Here is a 19,413-nt window from a genome sequence, read left to right as displayed (position 1 = left end):
ACCTATTGGTTTTCTACATACGCGCCGGCCGAGGGGGGGGGGGGCGGGTACGAACCCCCCCTCGGCGGGTGGTGGGTGCCTGGGTGCCTCCAATTTAATTAAATGAAAATTGGAACGAAATCCGTCAGATTTTTTGTTGTTGAGGAAATGGCGTTTTAGTGACGTCATGTTCGCCATTTTCGCCCAAAAACGGCAAAATTTCAAACGCCGCTAACATATTCATTTTCAAAGGAATCAAGACGTTACAAAAGGTTATACGTGATTCTTCTTTGTCTATCAAATGGCTATCTCGGATTTTTGAAATTTTGGATTTTGGCCCAAAATATTTTTTTTTCTTAAAAAAAGACGACTTTTTTGGGAAAAATATTTTCTTGGATGTAAATATGTTACTCGAATGGTGTGCTTTTTCATATGTGCAGGTAATTGTTTGTTATTTGTGCAGTGAACAAGGGTGAGCAATATCACCCGAAATATATGGACTTTCGAGTAACATATTTACATCCCAGAGAATAATCCGAAAGGAGCTATACATATGTAATTTCCTGGGAAACAAAGGACTTTAAAACAAAATATTTATAAAATCCAAAATTTTGAGTGTATCGTAAAAACCGGAATATATGTCAGAAAAGTGGTCTATGTGCACTAGGGGTACCCATTTTTGGGTCAATTTTTCAAATTTTAGGTGGGGTGGATTTTCCCATTATTTGGTCTATTCTGATTCCATCTGTGCCAAAAATACCGAAATCAAACCATTTCTAGGGGTCGCGAATTCAAATTGAAAATGCCAATTTTAGCGAAAAATCGGCCAAATTAATACTATTTAATTTTGGAACAAGGTTACCATGCCAACAAGTTGGGGTCAATTTTCCCATTATTTGGTCTATTCTGATTCCATCTGTGCCAAAAATAACGAAGGCAAACGATTTTTGGGGGTCACGAATTCAAAATGAACATGTCAATTTTAGCAGAAAATCGACCAAATTACCATTATTTTATGTTGGGACAAGGTTACCATGCCAACAGGTCGGGGTCGATTCTATCATTATTTGCTCTGTTCTGGATCTATAGCAGTGACAGAAGTAACGATATTAGATCACTTTTATGGATCGCAAGCTTGCATTGGAGTTTTAATTTTAGTGGAAAAATGACTTCATTTGAACGACTATAAATATGCAAAGCCAACGTGTTCCAGTGGTATTAATGGCTGTTAGACACCGTGCAACATTGCTTTAGTTGTAGCCTGTAGGTATATTCGACGTGCAGCGGTAAAAGAGAGCACCAAAAATATCATTTTGGTCAATGAACAGCATATGCTCATTTACACTCACTTTGGCTTAGACCGTCATTAGCACCTACACAAGACCGCAACGAATTGCTATGTAGTCAGGGGGCTAAAATCAGCGATCGAGGCTTTCTCATTGGAACCACCTAATTTTCAATGAGTCATCTCATTCAGCAAAGGAAATGAGCAATCCCCAGGACATGAACATTGACCTATCGATACAATTTGGGTGGAAGGGGCATTAAAAACCGTTACGGTATAACCATATAACTCGCATGCCGTATTTTAACGGAAATATGGCATGAAGTAGATAAAGAAGTTATCAATTGCTTCTGTATATCTATACCGATATAAAAACAGCACTAAGCTATGCCGGTATGCATGAATGATGACCTTTGCCAATTTGCTAGCCGACCTCCCCGAGCCCCGGAGTTGCAGAGACGGATGAGGGAGAAGCGCAAGCTTTACACCACCGTCGGGTGGCTGCTGTATGAGTGAGTTTAGCTTTGCCCCTCCCCCACAAACACCCAAACCCGCACACAGCATGTGCGTTTGAGCATATGGAAAGGAAGCTGGCCAAGAACATCACAGGACAGTAACACCGAAACTCCATCCTCGCCCCATTATGAAAGAAATATGTTTGCAATTTTGCTTATGACGGACAGCACTGGCCTGGCCGAGCGCGTGCACGACTGCTCGTGACTCCAATTCTGGGCATGTGTCACTTCTATACCAGCTGATGACTTGAGACGGGTGCAGATAGCATGACATGGAACCAGTGCCTGGTGACGGCCGCTGCCAGCAGTATCCTTTCAAGATAACGGACCTTACACTGCACACTGCACTCTACAGGCTCAGAGTCCAAACCCTCAGCTGATGTTGAACTGAAGTCGACGAGTGCTATCCGTCTCCCTCATCCGTCAACCGTCTCTGCAACTCCGTGACTCGGGGAGGTCGGCTAGCAAATTGGCAAAGGTCATCATTCATGCATACCGGCATAGCTTAGTGCTGTTTTTATCTCGGTATAGATATACAGAAGCAAAACGAAGATGAAGATGAAGATGAAGATGTCATTGCCTAAAGCTGGAAATTAGGAAGGTGCCAATGTCTAGACGGCTCAGCCAACTCCGAGGTAGAACCGTTTACTGACTCCTGGCATTGCCTGGGGGCAGACACAGTGGGTGGGCCATTGACCTTAGGTGCAGCGGACCTGGTTCTCCTCGTCTTCAGTCTCTGCACGCACACTCCCTCATATGATGCGTCCTGGTACCACCATACGGCCCATGCAGGATCAGCGCATGGCTAGTCACCTGTGGTCGAATATGAACTCGTAAATGATCTGCAGTTGTATCGGAAACTCTTACACAAGAACGGTGTGTATCTGTCCCCACTGAAGAAATGGAATAGTACATGATTGGTGGGCATGGAAAGAATCGACGCTTTCGAGTTTGTTTTCGGATTAGAAGTTGATGTTTTTGGGTAGAACACCCAGATTTATCCTACCCTGTCTCATAGGTGTATTACATGGTAGCCGTGAGCGATCAGGACGGAGTTTCTTGTGGAAGCATACGGTAAAAATGGTTCGATCGTTTTTTAATTACATGATTTGAAATCCATTCGAAGCCATGATCTGTGAGATGTATCCTGAGCTCATTTGCACAAATTTTAATTGTACAATTGTATGGACACAAAGAGCCTGTCATGAACAGAGACGTGGCAACTGAAAGGTCACATTTTAATTTGACCTCACAGGTCATCAAAGGTCACCATTACAACTCATGACCTTCAAGAGGAGAAGATTTCAAAAATGATTACACGCTGACCAGAATGATACCAAGAACAGGGGCAAAACATCCCGGGCCAGGATGTTTTGCTCCTGTTGTTGGTCGCCGGGATTCCCGGCGCTTTTCACCAAATGTTACAATATCGACATCGTAATGATCGCTAGTAAAGCATTTAACCGGAACCACGTGATGGAGCACATCGATCTGAATGAGGAAATGAGCGCTCAATGACCCCTCTACCCGACTTTCAAAACAAAAACTTTGCCTTTAGTGCGATTTATTATCAGCGTCAAATAGGCATATTTCTAGGTAAATACGCAAATTTCAATCTCAATTCGCGACCCCTAAACCACCTTTGATTTTAATATTTTTGGCATCATTGGAATCACAAGTCGCGAAATAATGGGAAAAACTACCCCCACCCACAAATTTCCAAAATCGGGAAAAATGGGTACCCCTAATGTGCACCTACATACCAATTTTTAGAAGAATCGATTGAAAAAGGTGGGAGTTATTCAAAATTTATGACGTCACGACACACATCAATTTTGAAAAATGATTTTTTTTAGTTCTAGACCTCGTACGGAAACAAAAATAGCACCATTCGATTTGCCATGAAAAAATGCATCAGTTAAGACACCTTTTTAGGCCTAACAACCAACTTCAAAAGTTGACTCCACTTGACCTGACCTTGGCCTGACCTCGACCTGAAATTCATTCAGAGGTGGTCCATATTACTTATTGAGTGTGCTTATTGATTTCTATGAATAAAATGACAAATAAAACATGTGTCACACATGCCCTTTTCTATATTTTGTTTTTGGTGACCTGACCTGACCTAACCTGACCTTAACCTTGACCTTTGAATGATATTGTATGCAACGAATATTGTCTTGGTAGCCTAAGAACACGTTTTGGGCAATCAGTCTCAGTCCATGCTTCGGCAACTACGGTGCAAGGCCGATACTGTAGAAACTTGCATTTTGTACCCTTGACCTGACCTTGACCTGACCTCTGACCTACCTAAGCAAAAAACTTCGGCTCTTAAGATCCGCCTTGTTGAGAGCTTTCGATTGCCGTTTTCCCCGTCTTTCTAAGACCATCGGTTCGGAAGTTAGACGGGGGGGGCAGAATCTGCTACGCCCCCCAGCAGGGCGCGTATGGCTGAATAGCCCAGCGGGGCGCGGGTTAAAACCCTCGCCCCGTTGGGGGGCATTTTGCCCCCCCCCTGTGGTTTTTCCTGAATAGCACGAAAACGGCGGCGCGCAGCGCCGCCAAATTTTCAGTACCTTCCCGGGCATCAATTTGACACCTTCACACAAAATTTCAAGTCTTAGGTCACCTTAGGTCAGGAGTTATTGAGGTCAAACTGAGGTCATGTTCGAGCAAAAATGAGCAAAAAACATGCAATCTTTAAACGCTCACCAAATCTACAGTTATCAAGCAATTTCAAAGTTCTTTATATGGTCTAGTAGACAAAAAGCGGCGCTACAAAACTGCTATCTCGGATTTTCAAAATTTTGGGTTTTTGACCCCAAAAATCAAAAAAATGAGTTTTTTTAGATAAACTTTGAAAAAATCCAAAAAATTTCCGAATTTCGAAAAAAACGGAATATATGTGATATTCCCTGCGCTCTTCTATATACATACCAAATTTCAGATCGATATCTCGTTTTTTGGCCAAGTTATAGCGAAAAAACTGTTAAAAAATGATGACGTCAAATTTTTGAACTCAATTTTTAGCGATTCTAGACCACGTACGGCAAAACAAAGACCACCATTGAACTCCCCGTGACAAGCTGAATCGATTCGATACCCATTTTATGCAAAAATATCAACTTTGAAATTTGACCTAATTTGACCTGACCTTGACCTGACCTTGACCTGAACTTGACCAAAACGTGACCTAAGCTGGCCCCAAAGGCTGCCTGACCCACATAATCGCATTTGTCATGTAAAATGGACCATAAAACAGGTATCACACGACACTTTCATATTGTGACCCCCCAGTGACCTGACCTCTGTGACCTGACCTGGTATCAGTGACCTCAAATAGCAAAATATGTGTTTGAAGAACATTTCCTCATCGATGATTTTCAATGAAATGCATTTTACTCGATTTTTCAATTTTTTTCAATGATTTTAAACGGTGAAAATTGGACCTTTGACCTGACCTGTGACGTCATCGGTTTGACCTAGGTCAATAAAATTTGGTCACAAGGTAGTTCCCTGATAGGGCTATCCAACACCGTTTGCCGCTTGTCGCTAGGTTGCGTGGTTCTCGAGATCTTAGGGGGGGCCAAAATGGCCCCCCCCCCCAACGGGGCGCGTTGCTCGGCAGAGCCCAACGGGGCGCGGGTTAATTATTAGTTCATTGTACAACAAAAGCCGTTGCGCATTAGGCGATAACAATGTAAGATTTTGCGCTGCAATGTAGCTGCAATGACGTGTTTTTGGGCGTTTTTACTTGCGAGATTAATTTTTACAGTGTGCGTCAACATATTTATTCCCTGAAACTTTAACCCTCGCCCTGGCAGGGGGGGAGTCGATGCGACCCCCCTAAGGTTTTTCGAAGATAGCGTAAAAACGGCGGCGCGCAGCGCCGCCAAATTTGGCACAGCTTATGGGGCAACCTTTTTACATATGACCTAAAAATTTCAGGTCTGAGTGACCTTGGGTCAGGTCACCAGGTCAGAAAAACCGGTACAAGGTCATGGTCAAATTTCAATTTTCTTTTTGCACCTGTCCAACTCACAGTTTTGGACTGATTTCCTTCAAACTTTCAGGATGTGCTAAGGTCACCGAGTTGTATAACATATAATTCGTTTTTTTTTAGGTCACTGACCTGAGGTCAGTTAGAGGTCATTACGTCGTAATGTTAAGCCTATGGGAAAATACTAAATTTGGAAAATACTGGAGATATCCGCTTCGTTCTATCACTTTTGTGCTTTGAAACCACAGTACTTAACAGCAGGTCACTTGGTGCTTCTTTGTTTGGTGTACTTATCCATGGGTCAGGTCAAATGAGGTCAACTGAGGTCAAATGACGTTTTTGCCAATAACTTGGCACATAATGACGCTAGAGCTTAAAAAAATGGTATCATTGTGTTCCTGGTGATCAGCCGAATCGAATGATATGCAATATGATGCAATTTGGTTAACTTGAACTTAAGTTATTAATTTAAGTTTACTTAAAATTTAAGAAAAACTTTAAGTACACTTAAGCAAGCTAAAGAGTATATCATTCGACGCGCCTTGATGTGCTGAGTTCACTGGTGCTTTTCTTTTAGCTCTATCTCAATTAGATCAAAAGTTATAAACGAAAAACTTTTGACCTGTTTTTAGCGAAATTTTTACATTTATACCCCCCAAAACTCCCCTAGATATTGACCTAGAGCAACCAAATTTGCACAGGGGCGAGAACTCCAGGGGGCCCACCTACCTACCAAATTTGGTGTTTCTAGGTGCCATAGGAGCCAATCGCGAGGGGGGGATCGCATCGACCCCCCCCCCCCCCTGCCAGGCCGTGTTATGAAAAATGCCCTGCCAGGGCGAGGGTTAAACCCCGTTCATATGATAGCCCTTTTAGTTACGATAATTTTCCTCTTGGTGTTATTGGTGCGCGACTTTTGGATTTCCGGTAATTTTGTGTTATTCATACTATGTTTAAATTGCCCCACCTGTTCAAATTACCGCACCCTACCCTACCTATTGCTTTTATTGGGAGTCCCTGTAAATTGTAATTAACAATAACAAAATGTTAGCGGGAAAATTTGTTTTTTAATTTGGATAATTTTGTTTTTTTTAGGGGTAGCCCCTGCAGTGTTAACCCGCGACCTGATGGGGTCTGCCGAGCAACGCGGTCTGATGGGGGGGCGTTTTGCCCCCCCCCCCCCCTAAGATCTCGAGAACCGCGCAACATATGTTGCGCGGTTGTCGCTATGTAGCGACAAGCGGCAAACGGCGTTGGATAGCCCCAACGGGGAACTACCTTGTGACCCAATTTCATTGACCTCGGTCTAACCGATGACGTCACAGGTCAGGTCAAAGGTCGTATTTTCACCGTTTACAGGCATTCCAAGAAATGCGTTGTAAAATCGAGTTAAATGCATTTCATTGAAAATAATCGATGGGGAAATGTTTGTCAAACACATATTTTGCTATTTGAAGTCACTGATACCAGGTCAGGTCACTGAGGGTCACAAATTAAAAATATCATGTGATGCATGTATTATAGAGATGTCAATCGGATACCAACTTTTTGGTATACCGATACCAAACCGATACCAACTTGGTATTTGGTATTTCAATCGTAATGTGTTTGGTATTTTGTTGGTATCATAAACCCTCACTAATGTATAAGAGGCTAAGAAATCGGTAAAAAGTTGGTATTTCCCTCAGTTTCCCAAGTTGGTTTGGTTTCGGTATTTTCCCATGGTTTTGGTTGGTATTTGGTTTGGTATCGGTATTCTGATTTTCCGTAATTGACATCACTAATGTATTATGGTCCATTTTATCTGCCAAATGCGATTATGTGGGACAGGCAGCCCTTGGGGTCAGTTGAGATTATGTTTTGGTGAAGGACAGGTCAAGGTCAGGTCAAGGTCAGGTCAAGGTCAGGTCAAATTAGGTCAAATTTCAAAGTTGATATTTTTGCATAAAATGGGTATCGATTCGATGCAGCTCGTCACGGGGAGTTCAATGATGGTCTTTGTTTTGCGCTACGTGGTCTAGAATTGCTAAAAATTGAGTTCAAAAATTTGACGTCATCAATTTTGAACCGTTTTTTTCGCTATAACTTGGCCAAAAAGGAGGTATCTATCTAAAATTTGGTATATATATATATGGAAGGCTGCAGGGACTATCACATATATTCCGGTTTTTCGAAATTCGATTTTTTTTGGAAATTTTTGAGTTTTTTTTCTTAAAAAATCATTTTTTTTCCATTTTTGAGGGTAAAAATCCCAAAATTTTGAACATCCGATATAGCAGTTTTGTAGCGCCGTCTTTCTCTACACAACCACATAAAGAACTTTAAAAATTGCTTGTTAACAGTATATTTGGTGAACGTTTCAAGATGTCATAATTTTTGCCCATTTTTACTCGAACATGACCTCAGTTTGACCTCAATAACTCCTGACCCAAGGTGACCTGTGACTTGAAATTTTGTGTGAAGGTGTCAAATTGATGCCCGGGAAGGTACCCAAAATTTGGCGGCGCCGCTATTTAAGAAAAACCACAGGGGGGGGGGGGGCCAAAATGCCCTCCCCCCATCAGGGCGCGGGTTAATGGCCGCCTTTTATCTGGCACTGGTCGTGTTTGCCAAGGTTGAAGCGCTGCGGCCAGCCAGTGAGTGTGTGAATGTGTGTGTGTGTGTTTGTGTGTGTGTGACTGGGTGTGTGCTCTCTCCGGCAGGATTGGTTCTCCAGGCAGCGGCTCGTGCTGGCAGTGGTTATCATCAACATCTCACTGGCCATTCTCTTTCTGAAGCTCCTCACATAGCGGTGGCCTTAGAACATTACTTGAGCGTCATCAGTGTTCGTTGAAGCGCAATCTGAGGCCGTGATTGGCCGAAACAGAGCGCGTGTCTGCAACCTAGCGACCAATCGGTGCCTTGCTCGCTGTGCGCGCGCGAGACGCGACCCCAGCTGAGTCGCTCACACCGGAGGCTGCGGTCGCAACAGGAAGCGACGCACGAATGCCTGAGCTATTTTTTCACGGAGAGAGGTGTGACAGAGCCTCGGCGGCGTGCCTTCAGCTGCAGTTTTTACCTGCAGCCAGCCGGTGCCGGTGACCAGCGGACGGAGCAGTGCCACCCATATTCCCCGAGAGTGCTGTTACCGAATCAAACGACGCCGCTGCCTGCAGCCGAGTGTGTGCCGATGCTTCAATTTTGGCCGCCTGTCTGCCGGACGCGGCGCGACTCCCCTGACTGTTTGCTCCGAGTCGTCCGTACCTACATGAACATCGACCTGACTCGTATACGCTCACGTTACGGCTAAGGGGTTTCCTCAGTTTTGCTTGTCCTGTTTGAGCGATGGCCCTGCGACTGGCGACTGGTGACTGGTGCGGCGGCTGGGGCGGTGCAGGTCGCGGCGGTGGGCGTCGGCCGGGGACCTCGCCGCCCAGCTGCGTGCCACCCCGCGCTTCCAGGGGCCGTGCCTGCCCCGGAGTGGGAGGGTGAGGGCAGGGGCGGAGAGGGCGCCGGCGCCTGGACACGTGTCCCCGGGCCGGCCCAGCAGCCAGTGCCCAGGTGCTCACGGCCCGCCGCCCGCATAGATGGCCAGACAACTGCCTGACGACTGGTAGTAGTTGTGCAAACCGCACAGGGGTGGGAGGAGAGGTGACGTTGCAACCTTCCGTTATGTTATGCAATGATAACACCAACGATACATTTGTTTGGAATAATTTGGCGCGGCTGGAAGTTGCGTGTGTCTCGTTTTGTCGCCCGCGTGCTGGTGTGGACGGCACCATATTCCTGTCGTCTGGCGGCGACACGCTCCGCGGACAGCTCGGCGACCGGCCGCGGCCCGTCCGGCAGTCTCAGTCTGTCTGCAGGTGCAGCCCCACCCAAATACAAACCAGCCAACTCTGCGCCCGGCCTTTGGTGATGCAATATCGCGGGGCTCGCAGCTCACTCAGTGACGGAATCTCATTACATAGCGTTTGATCATAGGCTCGGGAACTTTTTTTTAGTGGTTGGGGGAGGGGGGAGTAGCATAGATAAACGTAAAATAGTTAGGTACCTACCTGACCTGATAGAGAATGATGACACATTTAACACTCACCGGCACAAGGGAGCTGATGCAACCTTTCCTAAGGGTTTTTTTTTTCGCGAATAACTCGCGTAAAAAGCGGCTGATCGCAACGAAACTATCCGTACCCTCGCATTGATCAATTTTACACCTACCCAGAAAATTTCATGACCCTGCCCCAAATGACCTTTAACCCTCACCCGCACATGGGGGGGGGGTTGCCACCCCCCCCCCCCCAGGTAGTCTTTCTGCTCTGCACTCAACATTTTTAAAGCTAGAAGGCTGATTTTTCGTATAGCTGCTCCTCTATCCTTTTTTAATGTTCACTGAAAATTTCAAGTTTCTGTGACTTTTGGTTTTGGAGATATGACCTTGTTTTTCAGGTCATGTCATGACCCAAATGGCCAATTCTCGACATCTTGCGTTGGCTATGGGCCTTGTGAGCTTTTGACACCTTGATTTCGGCCTTTTTTACCAGTCTTATCTCCCACCTATCATGGAACATGTTGTTCGACGATGTACAGATGTCAAGGTCAAGGTCAAGGTCAACCTAGGTCATCTAAGATAATTGCGTTTTAGGCAAGCGGAATTTACTTTTTGTGAAGTTTTTTGACTGCATTTTTGGTAAAAGCTTCTCAGATCATGATTTCATGTAATATGGACACATAAACAATCGGTGCACACATCAGTAGGTATACACACAGACACACACAGACATACAAACACATATAATTGACCTTGGCCTAACTTGACCTGAAATGACCTCAGCAGCAAAAACCTGGTCGGGTAGTGTGAGAAAGAGGTTCTAGCTGGCTTGGCACCAGAAAACGGCATCGTCATCGGTATATGATAAGCAGCGCACTTGATATCAAACGGTGACCCAAAACAGCAACATTTTTTTAGTTTGACCTGACCTGCAAGGTCAATGACTGACCTGAGAAGGTAAAACTGGGTATCATTGGATTCGTCTCTTCCCAAAGAATCTTTTTGGTCTTTACCGCTAAGCTCTATCTCCAACAGGAACGAAATGGCGCGGGGGGGGGGGGGTGGCAACCACCCCCCCCCCCCATGTGCGTTCTAGGATGGGAAAATGGCATGTGCGGGCGAGGGTTAACCTGTCGCCTATTTCTCCAGACCATGTTTGGCTGGAATCGAAATTCGGCATGTGTCGGCTCACATTAGCAGCGCGTTTGCAATCTTTTCGTGGTTTCAAACGTTCAAACATGTGATTTGATGTTCTCCCATGCATTAGGGTGGATGTCAAGGTCACCTGAAGGTCAGGTCAGGTCATTGACCTTTGGTGACCTCGCTTTACTTTTTCGAGTTTTACATGTTTCCAGGCTAGTTTTTGGAGCTGAATTTGAATTTAGCAACCATTTGAACATTTACGAAGTATTTTTGGGGCCTTCGTAACAAGTAGCGAAGCTGTCAGAGGCGGTTGACACGTAGGTACCACGAATACCCGTCAGAAAAACGCATAGAAAAGCAATCGATAGCTTTTGAGCTCTTCTTTTGATAAGGTCATCATTAAAATTGACGTCAGGTCAACGGTTTAGCCTCCAGAGGGCAAAAACTCTAAAAATAGCTGTTTTTACGAAACGTGTTTTCGACAATAACTTTTGACTAAAAAAGCCACGACATTTCTATCGCCAGAATCGTGTTCCTCTCGCCGAAACGAGTTGAATGAATTATAATTTGACCTTGAAAGTTCAACTTGAAAATTTGACCTCAGGCCAAGGTCATGATCTGACCGGAAAAAGTAACGTTGCATATAAATCGATGCGTCTCAACAAGACAAAAACAATGAGGCCATTCCCAGCGTTCTATCTCTTTCCAATCGAGAGTTATTGGCAAAAATATGTGTGTAGCCTCAAATGACCTCGGATGACCCTCCTAGTGACTATCAGCAAAAAAGACACCTTGGTCGTCACGGGTGGTCCAAATAATTGTGATTTTGAAATATTTGGTCTGTTCCCCCTTGTATACTTTTTCTAGCAAAATAAGAATACATGTCAGTACTCGACTGCCAAATTTGCAGCTATCCTATACCTAGCTCAAGAACTACTCGGCCGATTAGGACAAACGAGGCAGCATTCGGATAAGAATATACGATTTTATAAGTCGTTTTTAATATAGCAGTGATCTCAGGTGACCTCAGTGACCTTCAAAGGTCAACTTAGCATTTTCGCCTATTGCAGCCATTCTATAACTCATGAACTACGGGACCTATCGAGACGAAAAAATCACCAGTCGATTCCCTGGATGCTATTTCATCAGCCGTTTTAATTATGGTGACCTCAGGCAATATTTCTTGAAACGTCTGTTAAGGTAGGGGAGAGTGGGGCTATTTGTTACAGGGGCAAGTTGTTACAAAGCAAATATCTTCAAAAACGCTCTTGATATCGCGCCAATATTTACGATAGCAGAAAGGTTGCGATCGTTATACATGTCACTGCAGGCTCAGACCTGGTGGAACGCCAGGTAGGTCGCCCGCACTGGGGTAAGTTGTGACAGCAAAAGTTTTTTTTTTTTTGCTAGTCAACACTTTGGATCGATTTTTGTCAAGGTTATTCGTGTAAGATTGTTGTTGAATGCATGTTCACAAAATTAAGTGATCATTTCTTTTGTAAGATTATCAAGTGAAAAGCACTAGCCTCTTCGGGAAAACAAACATTTGAATTTAATCGTGTGAAAGTCGGCTGACGGAGGGCCGAGGCATGTTTAAAGATGACTGATGACTACACAAAGATACTTGTAGCGTGCACCATTTTACCTGGGCATAACTTTCGTGCAGAAAATCAAAGTCCTGTCAGTATGGCAATGCATTGTGCCCTCGGTGTCGCAGTAAAGGCAAATAAGAAATTTAGCCATATTTGATGAACCTTTTCATGCCTGTGGAGTTCAGTAATGCTTTATGCTTTATTGCCCCTGCCTTCCAATAAGAAGGAAAGCATGTTTAGTGTTACCCATAATGAAGGTTTACGATCAATTACGATAGGACGGTCAATGATCGTTATAATGATGAAGAAACTACGGAAAAGAAGTGTAACATGTTACCCCACACTGTGTATCAACCTGCCCCACAATTTTTCAACCTACCCCAAAAATCTTGCTTTGGTTTTCTGCCTTTCACATATACCTAAGTAAATTGTCGTAAAGAAGCAGTAGCGGCGGAACATCCTCAATTAAGCGGGGCACTGCCGACTTTTGGTCCCATTCTTTCCATGCAACGCCCATAGGGCTAATGTTAAAATGCCAAAATCAAAGCGGGGCAGAGACGGATGAATGGACGGACGGACGGACGGACGGAGAGTGACGGATGGACGGACGGTTGGAGAAACGGACGGACGGATGGACGGACTGAGAGACAGAAGGGCGGACGGTGGACGGACGGATGGAGAGACGAATGGACGGATTGAGAGACGGACGGGCGGGCGAACGGAGGGAGAGAGAGAGAGAGAGAGAGAGAGAGAGAGAGAGAGAGAGAGAGAGAGAGAGAGAGAGAGAGAGAGAGAGAGAGAGAGAGAGAGAGAGAGAGAGAGAGAGAGAGAGAGAGAGCTTGTCTAGAGTGAGGCCAAAAAGATCGATTTTATCTTTGTGTGTCTGAATCATGCTGCAGACTGCCGTGACAGCTTCGTCAACTGGTACGTTACCATAGAGGGTTTGAACGTCCAACGAACGTGCTCGGTGGTACTGGTGCTCTGACAGGGTGATTTGATTTGCCAGTTTCGAGAATTTCTTGTGCAGTCTTCTTCGGTTCTGCTGGAGGGTTGACCAGAACAGTCTGTGTGCCTCTTGTACTGTCCATTGAACCAAAAGGTGTGTAGAGCCAGCTACTTCCTGGAGAAGTCTTCTTCGTTGTCGCCATAGAAAAGCGCGATGTCGGAACGCATCTTGAAGAGTTTCGTTCAAAACCGTGAGGGAAAAACGATCAACCTTTCTTTGAAAATCTTCATTTTTGTTTCGTTTTTACAAAAAGCGTTTTTTCGGCAATAACTTTTTACTCAAAAGAGCCATGACATTACTTTTGCCAGCATCGTGTTTCTCTCGACGAGACGCGTCGAACGAATTATAATCTATATTATGATTTATCTATATTATGATTTATAACATGTCTGTACGATCTCCATCCGTGTGTCATGCCTATTATGTCTAATTGCGCGAGAACGGTGCGGCGTAGCGACTTGAAATTTGGCATGCCGAATCTGTGGGCGTGGGCGGCCTTTGTATTAAAATTTGGGGGTGATCGGCCCAGGGGTGCGCCGTCGGCACGTGCAAAAGGGTGCTCCCATAGGCTTAACACGTGGCCGGCGAAAACCGCCAACGGGCGAAAATCGGGCCTGCAGCGCTCCTTTCCCGAGCTTATATCTCGGCAACCGTAAGTCGCAGCCACATGCGGTTTTCACTGAGGGATACAGAAGAGATGGGTCTATCGTATGCAATAAGTTTTGTTCTTAGGTATGTACCACGTACAAAGAAATAGCCTCTAATCTCGAGAAAACGGGCATTTTTTACACATTTCAGGAAAAACGTTGGCATTTGAAAACGATTCATTGGAATGACACAGGATGCATTTCGCGGACTACAAGAGGATCTGAACTGTTCAGAAAATATATATTTTTGCCCATTCACTCGCACATCTTCATAATTAAACGCTTACAAATTGAGGGTTTGACGCGTTACGTTCATGCTCACCTTTGCACCGTCATAATGTATTGATAACGTCGACTTATGGCTATAAATCTACCCCAGATCGAAAGAACACTCTTTTCTGATCAATATCCACCCAAAATATTTTCAAAAAGTCATCAAGGGCTCTAAGAAACAGAGCAATGATCATACCGTTTTCGACGCATTTTTACCGGTTGAGCGGCGGCCGGGCTCGAACGCGGCCAGCGGCGCGGTAATGTTACCGTGTGGAATTGATGAAATACTAGGACTTACTCCACAAGGAGATCGAATGGGTCGGAGCGCGGATCGAATGGGTCGGAGGTCGGACTTGTGAAAACTCACAAATACTCATCACCTCCCAGCACCGACGACGACAGACTCAACTGGATCTCCAACTTGAAACTGAGACCAATCTGCCCAGCCCACCGCGGTGCAGATTACGAGTTGACCAAGCATCTGACGAAGTGTCTGAAAGTCCTCCCACGCCCTCCACACTCGGTCAGCTCTCCACTGCAAGTCCTGGAGATGCTACAGAACATGACGCATGCGGTCAACAGCTGCCGTCTCGTCTCCCTGGATGTGGAGGCGATGTTCCCGTCAATACCTACTCAGACAGCCATCTCACTGATTCGTACTCAGCTGCGAGACAACAGAGACGCCCTCTCCGACGTAACTTGTCTCAAGCCCGACGCAGTCGCTGACCTGCTGAACATCTCTATCCAGAACTGCCATGCGGTCATTCAAGACGGTGACAAGGAGCGATGGTTCAGGCAGACTACCGGCCTAGCCATGGGCAAAAGCTACTCTCCGGTGGTCGCTGACCTGTACATGGGTCACTGGGAGGCTGATCTGGAGCTCCTGGCGGCCAACTGTGGTGGCAGGGTCCATGCTTTCTGCCGATACGCGGACGACTACCTGGTCTTGTTCGAGGGCAGTGACGACATCCTCAGCACGTGGGTCAACCAGCTGAACAGCAAGGACTCCAGCATCAATGTCACCACTGACTTGGAAGTAAACCGACAGCTACCGTATCTTGACATCTGCATCACTAGAAGAGACGACAAGTTCTGCACCAAGGTCTACAGGAAGTCCTGCAACACCAACCAAGTGCCTGCCTTCAGCTCCTACACCGAGACCCGCTACCTGAGAGCGGCCATTCGATCTGACTGCACTCGAGCGATCCGATACTGTTCGTCCATGAGAGACCGCCAGCAGGAGCTTGACTTCATCCGCCAGAAGTTTCATCATCATGGCTACCCACGATCATTCATCGACTCGGCCATTCAGAAGACTCGGACCGATCTCAGACTGAAGGCAAGGGCCCTACCAGCGCCACCTAGCGCGAACTCACACCCGGCGCCTGTCCGAGTCTCTGTTCCGTTTGCCGGCCCCCTGTTCTACCAACTCAAACGGGAGGCCAGCAAGATCGGGATCCAGCTCGTCTCCAAGCCTTCAGTCACCATCGGCTCGCTGCTCTGCAGCAAGGCTAAGCACCATCTGCCTAAGCTACAACAGAGCAACGTCATCTATCGGATCGAGTGCTCCTGCCAAGTGGACGGTGACCCAATGGTCTATATCGGCGAGACAGATCGTGAGCTGGGCACGAGACTCCGAGAACACCGGGAGAGCTGGACTGGAGCAGTCCGCTCGAGAGCCAATACATCGGCCTTCAGTACCCATAGAGACTGCTCACCTGCTTTCGATGCCATCAAGATCTTGAATCGAGCCAGTCATCACCAGATGCGACTTCTCCTGGAATCGGCCTATATTCGGACTGTTGGTCGGCGTGAAGCCGTCCTGGTGTCGCCGAATGACGCAAACGTGAACAGGAACTCGGGTGCCCTGCTGCATGACCGCTGGCTGCCGATAATCCGCCGTTTTTGTCAGTAGTGTTTACGTCTAGTTCGGCCTTTGTATGTATTTATATTTGTACTCGTCCTTTTACAGTTTTTGCACTCAGTTTTGTATAGTCTTTGTTCCCCTTTTCTACTCAGTCTTTATCACCATAGGTATCCTGTTTCCCCCCCCCCCCTTATTGTACTTTTATACGTGCCATTTATGCATTTTAGCACCCCATTTTAATTCATTTTAGCAGCTAGTGTATCATGATTGTTCTCACGTGTTTTTTATTCTCTTTAATGCATAATTCGAATAGTATGTGATCGCTCTGCCGCGCAGCTCCCGAACCTCTTCGATACCCGACTCGATTCGACCCGTTATTGATTCGCTGACGACGATATGTATAATACATATTGAAAGCGCTCCGACCCATTCGATCTCCTTGTGGAGTAAGTCCTAGTATTTCATCAATTTAATTCCATCTCCACATCATGTCATTACGTTACCGTGTGGTTTATATTCGTCTAATACTCGCCGTTCTTCTGCTGACAGCGCGGACGAGTGGATAAGATGCCAGTCTCATAAACCGAAGGCGGATGGTTCGCGGCTGGTCGGCTACCAAGTTTTTCGCCCGAATTCGTTCCTAGGTAGCATTCGGCCAGCCGGCAACCGCCGAGAGGGATGCGATGCGAATGTTACATTTTAACGAGCTGGCGTACCGTTAGGGATCGACTCAGCAACAAAGCATTCTTACTCTCAGATCAATATACCGAAAGCTGGCCATCTAGGGTATGAGTACTAAATAGTGTATGGGCAGAGTAGGTATGGGCAGGGAGGGTATGGTTAGGTGACTGGTAGGATAGGGTAGTAGTTGGGTATGGGCCGGGTAGGGTATGGGCAGGGTAGGGTAATGGCAGTGTTAGAGTATGGGCAGGGCAGGGTATGGGCAGGGCAGAGTATGGTTAGGTGATGGGTAGGATAGGATAGAAGTTGGGTATGGGCAGGATAGGGTATGGGCAGCCGGCAGGTAGGGTATGGACAGGGTAGGGTATGGGTAAGGACCCAAATAATACCAATAAAACAATTTTTAACCCAGCATAATGCATCCGTAAAACCAATTTAATCAAAACATAAAGTTATAGCGCAAAACATGCCATCTAGTTTGACCTTGAAAGGTCAACTTGAAAATTTGACCTCAGGTCAAGGTCATGACCTGACCGGAAAAGGTCATGTTGCATATCAGTCGATCCACAACGTCGAGCCGAACACATCTAAGGTGTTTTCAGCGCCCTAGCACGCCTCTATCAGAAGTTATTAGCGAAAAACTGTTAGATTCTGTTCGTGACCTGAGATGACCTCGGGGACATAACGAGGGGTAACAACTCACAGTTGCCATTTTCCGGTTCAATGTGTCCATTTTACCTACATCTCGATGTTTGAGAGTGTCTAGAATTGCGTTCGTGCAAAACAGCCGCTTTCCAATTTCTCCCATTGACTTAGGGGAAGATGGGGGAGCACCGCCCTTTGGGGAACACCGCCCACCCCGATATCAGAAATATAAAAAGGTCTAGGGCGACAGCTGATTGTCTTTTGGCAGCGTAACGTCAACAGAATTGCAGGTATGGGCAGTGCACCGCATTTGTTTAGGTGATTTGGGAGAAATTCCGAATTTTACGTTTCGTTAATTTTTTTAATAAATTTAGTCCGAACCTTTTGATGGGAAGGATTCACAAGGACAGAGCCACCGCTAAGCGAAGCTTGTTGCGGTGACCCTGCCCTCTGGCCTCTACCCTCCGATCGCGCAATTCCAGTTCTATGTCAGAATTTAGAGTCCAAAGTTTAACCCTCGCCGGCCGAGGGGGGGGCGGGTGCCGCCCCCCCCCCCCATAGGGTTTTTTCGCGATAGCTCCGAACACGCTGGCGATAGAGAGCTGAAACTTGGCATACCTGACCTTTGATCCAAGCCGCATCTTTTGACACCAACCGCATTTTTGGGTCAGGTCAGGTCACTGACCTATGACGTCATAAGTGAACCTCTGCACGGTCTTCAGATGTCGCAACTTCGCAACGCCCTCACTGCCAGAGGAGATGTCACAGGGAAATGAAACTTGCAGGATCTAGTATCCATTATGAGTCCCACAACTTGCATATCTCGGATTTTTCCTAAAGGTCATATGAGGTCAGGTCATTTTCGTGACCTCACCATTATAAGTCAATGGGGAAAAATGAAAACTGCTATTCTGGCGCCGGGAACGATCTCCAACTATCTCAAGCACACAGAATCGTGATTTGATGCACTCCTTGCAAGGTTAGATGCGTCACTTTTGCAATGTTGACCTTGCGTGACGTCATTTATGACGTCATCAAGGTCAAATTAGTTTTTCGTCAATAACTCTTGATCAAATTGAGCTAGCGAGTCGGGGAAGGCACCAATGGACTCAGGAAGGCCTGCCGAATCGAATGATATGCGACATGACCTCTTTCGACCAACTTCGTGACCTGGGGTGCTGACCTGACCTTGACCTGAGGTCAACACCCCAAGTTGACCTGACCCGGACAAAAAGTATATCATTCGACGCGCCTGAGCGAGGCGAACACGATGCTGCCAAAATCGGCGCTCTGTGGCCGTTTTTTGCGAAGTTATTCACCAAAAACTGAACCGTACCTTGGGGCATTTGACCTGACCTCAGAGGTCACCGGTTGACCTAGGACCTTAAAATCGGGTACCAATCTCTGCGTCTCGTAACGGCGCACACGCTCGTTTTTTCCGCGACGCCCTAGCTCCACCAGGGGCGAAACGGCGAGGGGGGGGGTCGTACCCGCCCCCCCCCCTCGGCCGGCGCGTATGTAGAAAACCAATAGGTCCGGCGAGGGTTAACCCGCGCCCCGTAGGGGGGGGGGCCGAAACGGCCCCCCCCTGTCCTTTTCGGTCGATACCTCCTAAACGGCTGGAGATATCGCCACCAAACTTTCAGGACCCCTCCGGACATCAATTTTACATATTGTGACCAAAAATTTTGCCAGAGGCTATGATAGGTTGGCCACAAATGACGTCAGAGTGACGTCATGTTCTGTCATTTTC

The 19,413-nt window shown here is 46.4% G+C and overlaps 1 protein-coding gene across 1 annotated transcript in view; it reads left to right on the top strand.

The window, feature by feature from the left end:
* LOC122375876 (junctophilin-1-like) overlaps positions 1–9,655 on the top strand; it is a 61,411-nt gene extending 51,756 nt beyond the window's left edge. The window contains exon 9 of the mRNA XM_043355486.1: positions 8,482–9,655. Within this exon, the coding sequence (XP_043211421.1) occupies positions 8,482–8,568 (87 nt within the window). The 3' untranslated portion in view covers positions 8,569–9,655. The remainder of the gene's footprint in view (positions 1–8,481) is intronic.
* The last annotated feature ends 9,758 nt before the right edge of the window (positions 9,656–19,413 follow it).

The sequence above is a fragment of the Amphibalanus amphitrite genome, unplaced genomic scaffold, assembly GCF_019059575.1.
Source record: "Amphibalanus amphitrite isolate SeventyFive unplaced genomic scaffold, NRLGWU_Aamphi_draft 000004F_arrow, whole genome shotgun sequence".
Lineage (NCBI taxonomy): Eukaryota > Metazoa > Arthropoda > Thecostraca > Balanomorpha > Balanidae > Amphibalanus > Amphibalanus amphitrite.
Note: the sequence above shows the minus strand (reverse complement) of the source record. Positions and strands in the feature narration are given on the sequence as shown.